The 15527-nt window shown below is 42.6% G+C and overlaps 1 protein-coding gene across 1 annotated transcript; it reads right to left on the bottom strand.

The window, feature by feature from the left end:
- Nucleotides 1–1704: 1704 nt before the first annotated feature.
- On the bottom strand, nucleotides 1705–15009 carry LOC127692741 (glutathione S-transferase-like). Its single transcript, XM_052193349.1, has 6 exons — nucleotides 14923–15009; nucleotides 10423–10474; nucleotides 8764–8896; nucleotides 6781–6922; nucleotides 4029–4160; nucleotides 1705–1875 (listed from the first exon to the last, which is right to left on the bottom strand). Exons 1-6 carry the CDS (start codon nucleotides 15007–15009, stop codon nucleotides 1705–1707), a joined length of 717 nt encoding a protein of 238 aa, XP_052049309.1.
- Between the last annotated feature and the right edge of the window lie 518 nt (nucleotides 15010–15527).

The raw sequence follows: 15527 nt of genomic DNA, 5'->3' as shown, positions 1-15527 counted from the left end.
TGACAATCCCAAAGACTATGACTAAAATAAGTTAAATAAGTTAACTGCAAGCTGTCAGACCATGAGATTCCCAGAGTGGACCATGGGGAATGTCAATGAATTGTGTGTCACTTTGTCCATTAAGGGTTGTATTTGTATGGTTGGGGGTGGGGCAGGTCTACATAGAATGAATTCTATTCTCAGCATGTCAGCATCCTGACAAATGTACTCAGTGTTCAAATAAAATGCATCTTATTCTAAGCCTACATATTCATTTCTATGTCTTTGCTAGAAACCCAATCACTCAATCACTTTGCCTTTAACATGTTCGTCATTAGTGAAAAAGATGTCAAGGGAGGGCTGTCCACACCAGATCTCCACACTTCTCAGGAGCATCTCCCTGTCTCCCAAGCCCCGGTAAGATCACCACCCCATATGAAGACCAGTTATAATTTGTAATGTCCAGGGCCGTTTAAGGACCAGACGGACCATCTGGAGATCCCTGCCTATTTTCAATGTCTGCTATGATCTCTGGGAAACCTGTCCCTCTCTTGGGGACTCAGTTTCTCATCCCTATAGGGGAGCTGTTAATGACTGGCTTGCCCTCCTGGGCACCTGGCTCACAGTTTCAGTCCTTCAGACTTTGCTGACATGGAAAGGGTGCGGAGCCCCAGCTGCTGGCCTGGTCGGCAGGAGGACTTACCCTACTTGTAAGTGCAAGCAGGATGCTGACCTTTCAGTCACAGGAACGGAGGGAGGGAGCAAGCAAACCCATTAGCTAACCAATAGGAAACCATGCAGACTTCTTTATGTGCTTTCAATGATCACCCCCTGTTTTAAAAGGACAGACAAATCCCCCTGACTCCAGCAATGCCAAGCACATGGCTCCAGCAGCCAGGCTGGAAATGGCAGGTGGTTTGCTTCCTTGGCAACAGGCAAGGTTGACAGTGGCTTCTGTTCACACTGTGATTGACACTGAAACCAGGGTGAGTTGTGTGATTGGTTGTAGGAACACTTGCTGCATCTGGAAGATGCCCCAGTGATGGAGACTTTTAGATGCTGTTGGGAGCTACGCTGCATCCTGGACTTTTACCAAAAGGCAGTGAACGTGAGTGATCATGGTGTGTGTGTGTGTGTGTGTGTGTGTGTGTGTTGTTCTTGATTTTTGATTTTTAATTTTTGATGGTGAGCAAGATGGCTCAGCTGCTAAGCAAGATGGTTGATTGCTGCTAAACCTGATGAGCTTAGTTCAATCCCCAGAGCCTACAGAGTATGATGAGAGTTGTTTTCTGATCGTCACACATTTGCCACAGCAAGCATAAGTGTACACCCACCCACACACACACACACACACACATGTAATAAAAGTCCTTGACTTTCATTTACTACAGACAAGTTTATTCTAGGACCATACAGAAAGCAGAGGACTCCTTGGGTTTTCTGGATTCAGTATTGGCAGTGTGTCTTATTCCAAATAGGAGTTGGTCTTTTCACTTATTGATACGTTTCTAGTAGTTTATTTCTTGGCACATTTAATATTTTCACTACTAACATTCTAACATCACTAATATACTAGCATTACTAACATTGCTTACTAACTCTAGGATCTTTTTCTGGTCATTCATAGAAATGCAGTATACTCAATATGCTTACTGAGTATATTTGTCATAAATGCAGTGTGAGTTACTCAGTATGTATATTGAGTACCTTCGGCCTCTGTAACTGTCAATACTCAGCTACTATAGTGCTCATGTTTTTAAGAAACATGCCTCGTTCAAATTTGAATATGTCCTTGGCAGTCCCAAGGGATCGCTCATCCAGCGGAGGCTTCCTCTGGCTTCCAGGCTGCAGGAATCTATTAATTGTAGGGATTCGGCTGGTTCTCCCCTTGAAGTCCTACAATGTAAAAGGTCCTTTAAAAGAGAACGTAGCAAAAATAGAAAGGAAGCATGCTGTTACAAATGAGAAACATAGGTAGAAATTTGTGTTCCCCGGAGATATGGCTCAGTGGTGAAGAAAACTTTCCATTCTCCCGGAGTACCTGAGGTCAGTTACCAGCACCAGGTGACTCACAAGGCACCTGTAACTCCTGCTCAGGGGGATGTGACCCCTGTCCTGACCTCTTCCAGGATGTGTGTGTGTGTGTGTGTGTGTGTGTGTGTGTGGTGTATATGAATGTGTGTGAGCATGTTTATGTGCGTTTGTGAGTGTGTGTGTTTGAGTGTGTGAGTATGTGTGTGTGAGAGAGTATGTGTAAGTGTGTATGTGAGTGTGCAAACTTTAAATGAAACATATAATACAATTTGAATTTTGTACTGTGAGAAAGAGAAAGGATAATGGTCCTAAAATTGTATATTACTGCCAAGTGGCAATAATATTATTGATGACACAAGTAACGGTAACCAGAAGCTGTAGCCAACTTTTCTCATTTTAAGAATTACATGCAGCAGGTGATGGTGGTGCATGCCTTTAATCCCAGCACTTGGGAAGCAGAGACAGGCGGATTTCTGAGTTCAAGGCCAGCCTGGTCTACAGAGTAAGTTCCAGGACAGCCAGGGCTATACAGAGAAACCCTATCTCAGAAAAAAAAAAAAAAAAGAATTACATGTTAACATTTTAAATGTGTAAAAGTCCATACTTGTCATGATGTTGTTGACGTACAAATTATTAACGCAAACTTCAGAGCATCACAGTGAGGGTCACAGCAAGGCAAGGTCTTATTTTCTTAGGTTACTTAGGCTTATCTCTTAAGCTTATTCTCTTAGTGTTTTTCATGTTGTTATGTGAACAACAGCTTTAGGGGCTGCATAAACTTACACAGTGGAAGATTTCTCGTTTGTGTAGCTATCTCTCAGGTATTAGATGCTTCTGGTTTTCACTACTTAAGGTAATCACAATAACCAGTTTAAGCTCAGGAATTTTTTTCAGAAATATAAAATAGGCAACACTGAAAAAAAAATCAGAAGCAAACCAAATAGCAATTCTAAATAAGTTTATACTGTAATATAAATTGGAAAAAAAATGTGGCTTCAGAATTGTAATAAGTCTCAAATACTTTAAGTTTAGTTTTGCAATGATAAAGTTTGGGAGTTCGGCTGTGTAAATCAGAGAGATTAAAGTTCGGGTCCTGGTCCTTGCACCAACTTACAATGGAGAAGTTTCCTAACTCCCCGAGTCCTATCTGTTTACTTTGAGGATGAATTTGTGAACGGGTACGTGTCTTTGGTTCTGGGTACAGTGGAGGCATTTGATAAGCTTCATTAGCTGCTGTTACATAAAGAATATGTCCCGTGATAGTGTCCTAAGTGCCTGCCCAGAGAAGAAAGCAACTCTTCAGGTTTGTTTGTTTGTTTGTTTTGTTTGTTTGTTTGTTTTCCGAGAAAGGGTTTCTCTGTATAGCCCTGGCTGTCCTAGAACTCACTCTGTAGACCAGGCTGGCCTCAAACTCAGAAATCCACCTGCCTCTGCCTCTGCCTCCCAAGTGCGGATATTAAAGGCGAGCGCCACCAGTGCCCGGCTAGTCTGTTCTTGAAAGGAGGAATGCTGCTATATAGCCCAGGCTGGCTTTGAACCAAGATCCTCCTGCCTCAGCGTCTACAGAGCTACAATGCAGGTGCGTGCCACCACCGTGGCATCAGCTTAGGAAGCAGTGACTATAGGTGCGCACTTCCGAGTCAGTTTAGGGAACAGTGACTACAGGTGCGGCCGCTGTATCCTCTTAGGAAGCTGTGACCTCAGGTGTGATCCGCAGCATCAGTTTACGAAGCAGCTTTATTAAAGTTCTGCAACATCCCAGGCAAAGTCCTGGAGATTCAATTCCAGCAAGCAGGGTGGCCCTTACCCGTTTTCCCACATTTTTAACTTAGCGCATTATATGGAAGGCACCCGCCTGTGTGCCATTTTTCTGAACTATATGTGTTTAGTAGCGGCATCTTTATATATCCTAGCAAAGGTTGTGCCATAAAGATGAAGGTGACTTCTTAAATAATGAAAGAGTAAATAACGCGTTCATTCTCTCGGAAGTCCCCGGAGCTGTTAGATAACGTTACCTGGAGCAGAGGGAATTCCGAGAGAACGTCGGCCTTGCATTCTTCAGCCATTAAGATGACTTCAAGGAGCTGTACATCAGCCCAGCTCAGCCGATTGCCCACAAGAAAATCTTGCCCGTGGTCTCTTAGGGCCTGCGAGGTGGTTGGGATGGAGGAGGCAGAAGGTGAGGCCCACTCTCAACATATAAAGTGCTGTTTGACAGAGAATCTTTAAGAAGTTAGACCTTAGTTATTAACCTGTTCTCTGCCTCCAGCTAGCCTTGTGAGCTTAAGTCCTATCCTGTGTGTCTTGAGCTTTCTACTTAGTTTAAACCATTCCCTGAGCACAGGAAATCCTTGCGCCTACCCCGTGAGTTATGGAGCAGCCTAGCCTGGTGGCTCTTCTTGACTTGTAGCAATGTTCTGTCCACACCCTGTCTGTGGACCATTACCTTAGGTGTGCTGTCTTTAGAAGGTTCTCTGTGTACAAGGGGAGTGTCCTCAGAGGGACACAAACCCATTTTTTTTCCAAAAGCTTTTTCTAACACAGCTGTAAATTATGTGTCAGGTTGGTTTAAAATTGATGAATGCAAAAATGAAAGAATGGAATTGGCTATAAAAATGTATATTCTAACCCCAAAGTTTATGTTTCTTATTATAGAGTTGGACGTGTGATCAATATTTGTAGAGCTGTGAATGCAAGCATTGACTTATATCAGTTATATGTCATTGGTCAGGTTCTTCTAAGTTGGGATTTCTCATCTATGCATGAAATGATAATAGCACCTCTTTCTTAGAATTAATGAGCTTGCAAAATGCATTTGGCCCCATCCTTGGCCCTCAGTAGAGGTGGTTGTCATTGTTATTGATGTTGTTAGAAATATTGATGTTGCTTCTACTTCCAGCCATTGAAATAGCAGTATTCTAGGATATAGCATTGCCTGAATGAAACCCTGAGCTTTATCCCAATTATTGACACAAAAATACACACACACACACACACACACAAAGGGAGTAGGGAATTACTGGTGTTAAACATCTATGCTATTGATACTATTTTTAAAATTAGAAAACAAAATACCTTAAATTATGTGCTAACTAGTGATGAATATACTTTAAATACTTTTGAGAGAAATTTGTCTGGAGACAGCCTACAATGTATAGTATTTATATATACTATATAGTTACTAAAAACTAAAAGACTAAAAACTTACTAAATATAATTAAGAGAAAAAATATAATTTAGGAAGATAGGGTACCTGTAATTCATGACAAATGCACAGTAACAAATACATGGTCATGGCCAATACATTCAAACAAAGGTACTAATCTTTCCATGCTAAGCACGTCCTACAACACAGAAAAGATAATGGAACCAGTATTGCAGGTAAGTTCCAGAAATGCATTTGGCTCTTTCTTCAAAGGATGAGTCACATTTCATCCTCCCCTGACACCTGTATTTTTGACAATGAATGCACCTGGGAGAAAGATCACATGGCATCAAAGAACCACCCAACCCTGAACCACAAATAGTACTGGCGTTACACTTAACATCCTCAAAAAGAAAATAGAATCCAGGAGAGTTCAGTAGGAGCTGGAGAGATGGCTCAGCAGTTAAGCGTGCTTGCTCTTGAAGACAGGAGTTGGGATCTGTTGTAGAAATTATTAATCCTAATCTGGGGTTTCTACCACACCTTGATCACTTAGTTTCTGGATAAAAGACACACAATGTTTATTATTTACAATAAACTTTAAACAGCCCAAGAACTTGGCAGATTTCAACCTACTATGTTGTTAGAATCTACTTTCCTATGGATAACCCTGAGTTATTAGGTACTATGTTTCATCTTGGCGCTCTTAACTCCAATTGGCCAGCCCTCAGGGCCACGGTTTCATGACTCACCTAACCAATGGTGGCTTTTTCTCCATTCACCTTCTTCTCCCCCACTAGTGGTTCTCCTCCAACCCCAAACCCAGGAATCCTAAACTACACCTATATCTCTTCTGCCCAGCCATTGGCTGTCAACATCTTTTATTCAGCAATCAGAAATAACTTAGGGGCAAGGTCACACAATGTCACTTGGGTCTATGTGGGCAATTGGGTCTTGAGGAACCCGTATTAGCATTAGAATACAAGCAGCCTCAGGCCAGCCCACTACAGTGGTCCCAACACCTGTAAGCCCAACTTTGACAGGGGTAGAGCAGAATATCACTAAGGCTTGCTAGCTTCTAGCTTGACTGTGAAGGCAAGTCATCTAGGTTCAGGGATGACGCCCTGCTCAAAAGACTAAGTGGAGAGTGATAGAGGAGGACGCCCAATGTCTTCATCTGTGTGCATGCACAGGTGTGCTCATCTGGTCACTCACACAGACATGGACACACACACACACACACAAGAGAAGGAGAAGGAAGAAAGAAAGGAGAGAAAGAAAGAGGAGGGAAGGAAAGAGGGAAGGAAAGAAAAGATAGGAAAGAAGGAGAGAAAGAACAAGATGAAGGACAGAAGGGAAAAGAAAGGAAGGGAGTTTCAGAAAGGAAGAAAAGTAGGAAGGAAAAGACAGAGAGAGAAAAAGAGAGGAAAGGAGGGAGGAACTAAGGAAGGGAAGGGAAGGAGGAACCTCAGAGAAAGGAAGACAGGCCGGTTTGTTTCATATAAGTGAGGGAAGATGGTCAAGCTTTCACAGAGTGTTTGCAATCTTTTGTCCGCTAAAGAAGTTCTGCTCTTCATTTCCCTTGGATGTGAGCCACGCAACAGCCAAAGGTCATTGCTCACCTTCTCGTACACAGGGAAGAATCTTGTCGTGGCTCGGTGGAGGATGTATTCAAGGTTCATCTCCTTCTCTTCCGGCAGGGAGAGTGGAAGGTACATTATCATGTCGCTCAGGTCCCTCAAGCCCTCTACATACATGTCAATCCTAGAGAAGGGATGGCCGTTTACAAGAATAACCAAGACAGGGAAGAACTTTGAATGGACCCATGACACATTTTACATAGTGCCTTAAACTCATCTGCCTGGTTATCGGGGTCCCCACTGGAATCCCAGTCCTCAGAAGGCTGAGGGAGTTGGGGAGATGCTGGGCTATGTAGCAAAACCCTGCCCCTCCCAGATTAAGAATTATCGCACCAAGGTGTGTTCATATAAATTATGAAGCACCACTATTAATTAAATGCAATATGCTCACACAGAGTCTTAAGGTAACAGTAAAGTAATGTGTTGTGTAAGTGTGGTGTTTATGGTATTTGTCTGTTTAGACACAACACACCTTAAGTCCATCTGGGTGAAGAGGTGTCTAGGGTTCCTCAGTCCAGTCCAAGCCCTCTCCTCTCTGATCCAAGATTCTCAACTACCCAGAACGGCATTTTAAAGGGTACAGGGTTTGTTCCACAAGGTCCCCATTTGCTGCTACCCACAGCTCTGCCAGAATGAAAGGAAAACTAGACACCAAGGCCCAGTGAAGAAGCTCCCAGGGCGTCACACGATGTCTCTAACTTGATCTAAAAGGAATCTGATCTTTTCCAGCAACAGGTCCTGAAGTTTCACCCTGAGGTAGCACCTAGCATCTGAAGATGGTCTTGAATTCTTACTGCTTCTGCCTCTGAAGAGATTTAGCATGAACTACTAAAGGAGGGGTGGGTGTTTACGATGAATTCTTAAGTAAGGTAAAATCACTCGGAAAAATTGGCTCTGCATCAATTTTTTGGGACGTTTTTTAAAAACGCATTTTGAAATACAACAATGTCATGGCAGATTTCTTTAAAATACACCTCATCTACCATTCACGGACTATTTCATTCCCCAACCATGTTTATCAAATTCTAAACAGGAATTTTAACCTTAGAGTTGCTGCTTTAACTTTCAGGTAGGAGACAAGCTTGGAGTTCAGAGGTAGAGCCGCCAATCATGCCAGGCCTAATACATGCTCACACGATTTAGATTGTTGTCTGGAAGGCTGAGGTTGGCAGCTGATACAAGCAGAGACCATGAGATGGCTTGCATATGCTTGGCCCAGGGAGTAGCATTATTTGGAGGTGTGACCTTGTTGGGTAGGTGTAGCCTTTACTACCCTAATTCTAGCTGCCTGGAAGTCAGATTTCTCCTAGCAGTCTCCAGATGAAGATGTAGAACTCTCAGGTTCTCTTGCACCATGCCTACCTGGATGCTGCGATGGTCCCACCATGATGATAATGGACTGAACCTCTGAACCTGTAAGCCAGTCCTGATTAAATCTTGCCCTTATAAGAGTTGTCTTGGTCATGGTGTCTGTTCACAGCAGTAAAACCCTAACTAAGACAGACCTGATGCACAGTTTCCTGTAATCACTACCGGTCTTGGGTTCACAGGGTAAGGTGAGCCCCTCCTCCAAAATAAATGTATGAGTCAGCGTTCTTGGGATTTATTCCTGCCTACCATTCCCAGCTGGCAGAGGCAAACATAGCATCATGAGAAAATAGCTAACTCCCTCAACTAATGAAAGCCAAAAATGCAACTAGAAAAAAAATTAAGAGTATAGTAATTTCCTAAATGAATTATTGCTGAAGGTAAATGTTGTGGAACAGGGTCTATAATGGTAGTCTTTCTCTTTAGTACTTGTTATAACAAATTCTTCAAGTCAAGAGCGAAAGTAGGCTTTATATCAATCTATCAAGAACTATACTAGGAATGTGGCTTCTAATGGTGCTGTGTGTTGGTGTTCTGGTTTGGGGCAGTTTTTGATTTGCTTTGGCTTTTGCTCTAAATAACAAAGTGTCCCCGTACCAGGCTTGTTCATCCAGGTTCCTTCCATACAAGTCATACTTGGCAGCTACATATCTCAGGATGGCTCTGGTCTGCACCAAAGTCATTCCATCGATTTCGACCATGGGCACTTGCCCATACATCAGGGTTCCACCTTGAAATACACAAAAGTAAGCTAGATTATACATTAGTCTTCAGAGAAGCAACTGTATTTCCTTTCATTCTAAAGGCTCTATAAAATAGGACCACTTGGCTCATTTATCAATTTTAGAAACCAACAGGAGAAATATGTATGCGCTTATCCACAAAATATATAGAGTATACAATATGATATTTGACATTTTTAAAAGATGTATTTATTTATTATATGTAAGTACACTGTAGCTGTCTTCAGACACTCCAGAAGAGGGCATCAGATCTCATTACGGATGGTTGTGAGCCACCATGTAGATGCTGGGATTTGACCTCAGGACCTTCGGAAGAACAGTCAGTGCCCTTAGCCTGAGGCATCTCTCCAGCCCCAATATTTGACATTTTGAATCAATTATTTTGGATATTTTGAGGCATTTGGACACATGTGGATACATTTATATACAAAGCATTCCTTCTGACCAGTCTTTCCCTTCTACTGCCTTAGTGTCTTTCCCTATGGCTATACTATTCATTCAGACACCCTTTATTTACCCTTCGAACTGTGATAGCACCCGCCACAGTAATTCTGAGTCCAGTTGGGCTTCTTATCTATCTCTCGTCCCTCTGGTCACTTCCTGAAGTCCTACACGACTGCTTACATCTTTCTATCACTCACCATTGCTTGCCAGAGAACACATATAACAAATAACCCTCACTCTGTATCCAATGTCTCCCTTGAGATTTGCTCTTATATGACTGACTCTACAGGTGAGTTCTCCTCTGGGTGACAGTAATTTACTTTGGGCTTATTTCTTCAACTTTCCCAAGGTGCTCTATAGCAAAGCAAACCAATCAAGAAATCACCCGAAGATAAGGAATACAGGATGGGTATGGTCCTTTAATTAGAAAGAATTCTGTCTCTGTTTCTGTCTGTCTTTCTGTCCCTATTTCTGTCTCCCTCCCTCTACCCACTCTCTCATAAAAGCAACAGTGAGGTTTACCGTACACTTTTGCATTTATCATCTTTCAAGTTGGGTGAGTTGGGCTAGTCCGGCCTCCTTCAGTGTCCAACAGAGAGGCTGAACCTCACAACTTGCTTTAGCATGGGGTAGTCAATATAAAGACCTTAGCTGTGTATGGTGACATACAAGGATAATACCAACATCCAGATATAGGAAGGAAGAATGGCAGTTCAAGGTCATGTTTAGCTACACAATGAATTCCTGTAGCCTAGGTTATGAAACCGTGTGTGTGTGTGTGTGTGTGTGTGTGTGTGTGTGTGTGTGTGTCACGGCAGTGCCATGAAGCAGCTGCAGAAAGTACCACCTCAAATTAGGGGGAAGGTTGGGGATGGGCTCCTCCTACTTGCAAGATTCAGATGCTGCCTTCTGTATATAGAATTAGGATCCTGGTAGTTACTATCCACGTGACTTCCACTTCTCTCTTGGAATACTAGAGAGAGGAGCAGAAGGGGGGCTTCCACAGTAGCAAATGGCCATCTCAAGTTGGTCTCAGGTAACACTGAGAGTGAACAGGGCTTTCTCTTACCTTGGATTAACTTCTCAAATTCTTCCCGGGTTTCAAAAAGTTCTTCCTCAAACTAAACAAGGAGACAAAGAACAAGAATATGTTGCTTTTCGCAGGGTCATTGTTACTACTGTTGATGGCATGGGAGCACTGAAAAGGATTAAGAGGCCTAATCTCCTCTTAGGCCAGGAGACTTGGTTCCTTGCTCCACATTTCTGAGTACCTGGACTGTTAAACTGAAGTGTAAGGTCACCTTTATTTCTGATTTCTGAAGACAAGTGTGACTTGAACTCTGAAATCCAGCAGCCAGATTATAGGTTCTGGGGATTATACCACCTTTTAAAACAAAGACAGATACAAAGATCCACCCTCTCAGTCTCTTAAAATGCTAACAATACATTAACACAAGTTGTAGAACACATTGTAGAAAACTATATTTTCTCCCTATATTTGCTCAAACTATATTGCTCCCTAAAACAATTGGAGTGGGTTTGATTGTTAAGGATTGAGTTCACTTCATCTGCCACAAATGTCCTATGTAATTTCATATTTTAAAGAGTGAATCCACAAAAATAAGACTTGAAAAGCATTGTCATGTTATTGACCCATCTCTCTCATATACAGACATGCCCGCCATCTCTCTTTAATTATCTGCAACTCTATCCTTATAGAACAGGTTAGGGATATAGTTAAAAATACAAAAGGATAAAAGGCTGCTCTGACAGTACAGATTTATGCTCACTGGTGGCAGACCAACTAAATGCAAAGGGATATATATCCTATAACACAGACACTTCCATGTGCATCTACATGTTTGTTTATTGCCATAGAATAAGAAGAAAGTAATGTGTCTCTTCACAGTAGCTAAAAGGTGAAGCCAACCTAATAAATGCCAACAAATAAGTGGACAGGAAAGACGCCGTGCACTCACTCTTTTGTTACAGCTGAGTAAGAGTAATTGACTCTTACTCAGCTGTAAAGAAAAATGAGATTGTGAAATTTACAAGTGGTCAGGAGCTGTTTGACTGCTTCTTTGAAGCAAAGGGAGGGAGGGATGAAGGGAGGGAGAGAGAGAGAGAGAGAGAGAGAGAGAGAGAGAGAGACAGAGAGAGAGACTGAGAGACTGCATGCCAGGCAGAGGGAAGGCAAGGTCAGGCTTCGTTGGATTTCCTGGCCTGCTGTGGTATGGAAGGATAGGAAGAGGCTTGATACTTGATACTTGAAGCTCAAGGCAAGAGGCTGAAAGTTCTATTGACCTTGGTGGAAGGAATACGGAGGACTCTGGATAAGAACAGATGTCCTGTGTATATTTCAGTAATTGTTTCCTTTAGCTTGTGGCTCTGCTTCCCATGGTCCTGTTGGATATTAAAAGGCTATGAAAAATAGACTTGAGGCTGCTTCAGTATCTACTGTCAATCCTCTCAAACCTATCTCTTGTCTCTCCATCTTTTTCTAACTTCCCTATACTCATCCTCACTCTCCCCTAAGGGACCGTTCAACTTCATGCTGGTGAGCAGGGTGCAAAGTGTCCATAAATGAAACTGGAAACATTGTGCTAAGTAAGGTAACTTGGTCCCAGAAAGGAAAAACACTGTGCATTCCCTTTTATGTGCAGAGCTTCAAATCTTTTGTTTTGTTCTGTGTTTAGCTTAGAGCAGAGGTGGAATGTAGGAAACTAGAAAGGAGCCTTTGCGGAAGACTCAGTGGATGAGGTGGGGTTGTAGATTTCAGGTAAGACAAGGGTAGAAAGGACGACTACAAAAGATGGAAGGACTTAAGACAAGAGGGGGGTCCTATGAAGGATGTCAGAGGGTTAGGAAGAAGGCTAGCCCAAAGGAAGGATATATGAAAGCCAACCAAATTAAGAAATATACTTGGAGGGATAGTAGAATGTGATGTAAAAAAAAAAAAAAAAAAAAAAAAAAAAAGAAGAGGAATACACAGGGTTGAAGGGTTAAGTCCTAGCTGGGGGAAAAGGGGAGGGAAGACGAACGGGCAATGGGCTATCTAAAAATTAAGGCATTATGGAGATCTACTAATGAATAAGCTGACTTCAAAATACAACATTAAGCTGTGCAGTGGTGACGCACGCCTTTGATCCCAGCACTTGGGAGGCAGAGGCAGGCGGATTTCTGAGTTCAAGGCCAGTCTGGTCTACAGAGTGAGTTTCAGGACAGCCAGGGCTACACAGAGAAACCCTGTCTTGAAAAAACAAAAAAACAAAAACAAAAACAAATTATAACATTAAGAGTTCAAGTGGACTTACCCACCATTGATGGGCAATGCTGCACCACAGAGGCATGGACAATTAACAGAAAATCACAGAACAAGACATGGGATACCTCCCTATGTGTTATGGGTTGACAGGCCTCAGGGGTCTCTAAAGCCACACAGGCTATCTTTTCTGCCTTTGGGTACACGCCATAACTGCGTGGTAAACTCCACAGCTGAAGATACAGCATGCTTTGTTTACAGAGTCTAGAGAAATTAATCACAGACCCACTGGTAAACTTCTTCCCTGTTGGTTAGCTTTTATAGTACCAGAACATGGCAAGCAGGCCTCTAGGGCAGGAAAAACATCAGTGGTCTTACCCAGTGCTGGATGCTGCATGCTATATGTCTAATAATGTCATGACTGCTATAGGGATAGCTAACTGCAATATGGTTGTATTTGAGACATGCTCTGTAGGCATGAATCTCATGCCTATAAATGGAATCTTGGTCAAAAAGCACATGGCTGGGAAAGTCATGGGCGCTGGAATATTTGTGCCAAGGGTTCATGTTATCAAATTGCCTTTTGAAAATACATGTGTATACCCATATATTCTGAGCCTCTCTCGGCCTTGGTCGGAGACCCTTCTCTTTGCAGTCAGTAGAGAAAGAGGCACAAGTAGCCCAAGCGGTGAGAATAAAGAGTGTTCTGCCCGGTCACTCTGCTCCCAACCCTCAAAGCTCCAGGAGAGGTAGAAAGAATCTAAGACACAGAAGGTGGAGAGAAATGCTGTGGAGTGCTCATTTGGATAATACATGGCCATCACACTCCTGAACCAACAGCAGCTGTGGTTATCTGCATACGACCCCAGGGGAGATCAAGCCAGCCAACATTCTGACACTGACCCAGGAAGCCTTCTCCAGACCTTGCCCTTGCTGGTAAAAGGAGAATCATTCTTTTTAGAAGCTTTCTAAAAAGGGGCAGATTTCTCCATGCTTCAGTGGATGCCCCCACACCCATGCTTATATAGACAGCACTTATGGTGGGATACAGGAGGAGGAGGAGGAGGAAGAGGAGGGGGAGGAGGGGGAGGAAGGGAAGGGGAGGAGGAGAAGGAGGGGGAGGAGGGGGAGGAGGGGGAAGAGTGGAGGAAAGAAAGAATAGAATTTGAATTGGGAGGGAGGTGTGTTTAAGATGAGGGTGTTGGAGAGAGGGTATGATCATGTATACATGCATGAAATTCTGAATAATAAAGGAAAATTATTAGTGTTTTTAAAATGAGAAAGATGAAGACCAATCTGGGTGACATCATGGCTTCCAAGGCAGTCTGAGCTACATAGAGAAACCCTGTTTCAGGGAGAGAGGGGGGGGGGAAGGGAGGAAGAGGAGAAAAGAAAGAAAAGAAGAAAAAAGAAAGAAAAGAGAAAAGAGAAGAAGCAACATATGTGAAAACAAAATTTTAATAATTTTAAATTTCATTAAATTATTTGACAGTTACAATTTCAGTAGCAAATGATATGTTTTTACATCAGGCTGTTTGCTTGGGTTTTTGTTTGTTTGTTTGAGACAAGTTCTTAAGTAGGCTAGGTCGGCTTTGAACATGCAATGTAAAAAAGAAAGACCTAAACTCTTGATCCCCTTGCTCCTCATCTTAATTACAGAGTTTACAGGTGTGTACTGCTATACCCAGTTCCTATGAGATGTTCTATGCTTTTACATAAAATTGTCAGGAGGCCAGCAAGGAGGCTCAGTGGGGGAAGGATGCTTACTTCCACGGTGCGTTCTTTCCAAGGATCCACAGGATAGAAGAAGGAAACAGCTCCCAGAAGTTGTCATCTGACCTCCAGATAAGTGTGTCACATGCCCCCCATACACACAAATGATGATAAATATATAAAATAAGTATTTGTCTCTTATCGATCTTGAGGCAAATGTAATTAGATGATTGGTTGGCTAGGATGATAAAAATTAACTGAAGCTATGAGTTAAAATGATTCCCCTTGTCTTTATCCTTTCTTCTTTCCTTCCCCTCCTCCCTTTCTCTTATTAATTGTTGTAGCACACTATCTACACTACCTTTGAATGAGCTTAATACCCATAACTGATTTAAAAATATCCCACAGGATTTCAGCACCCATTTCAAAAAATCTAACTCACTGGCAGCGCAACGTTTAAAGAGTATCTGTCAAAAGCAGCATTTTGTTTGAAAAGAATATAAAGCCTTCTATGACTTTTAGCCAAGTCAGTGCTCCATGAATGAATGACCTGGAAATAACATAATAAACTAAGAACTCTATCAGGCATCTTACCTCTACCCCAGCTGCTGCCAGGAGCCACCGGACAGATTCCATTCTCCCTCTTCCGTTGAAATAATGAAGTATGGGCTTCCCGGCCATGCTGAAATATTCCTGAGAGAGAGAGAGAGAGAGAGAGAGAGAGAGAGAGAGATCGAGAGAGAGATGCAGACACACAGAGATGCAGACACACAGGGAGAGTCTCAGAGAATGAGTTTACAGGGCCTAAACACAAGGCTGAGAAAGCTTTGCCTTGGAATTTGGCCTCTAGACCAAGCTGCTCCTCAGTCCCAAGACTGTCTGCACTCTGCTCCTCCCTACCAGTGAAGTATATCTCCACAGACAGATTTCCAAATACCTTCCCAAATCCTACATAAATAACTGATAAAAAAAAAAAAGAAGAGGAAGACAGGTCTGCGCACGCCAACAGATGGATGGAATTCAAGAGCAAGATGGATCAGCCTCTATGCCTGTGACAGGCAGCTCGGATCAAGAGTTCTGAGTGTTGGTCTCTCTTTTTATGTATGGATTCCTCTCCTCCCTCCCACAAAGACAAGCCTAGACTGGAGAAAGAGTATGAACAGGAGGGTGGCATTGCTGGTATTTTTTGCTTTCCAAAT

The sequence above is a fragment of the Apodemus sylvaticus genome, chromosome 9 (genome assembly GCF_947179515.1).
Source record: "Apodemus sylvaticus chromosome 9, mApoSyl1.1, whole genome shotgun sequence".
Taxonomy (NCBI): Eukaryota; Metazoa; Chordata; class Mammalia; order Rodentia; family Muridae; genus Apodemus; species Apodemus sylvaticus.
The sequence above is the reverse complement of the archived record's forward strand: the minus strand, read 5'-3'. Positions and strand labels throughout refer to the sequence as shown.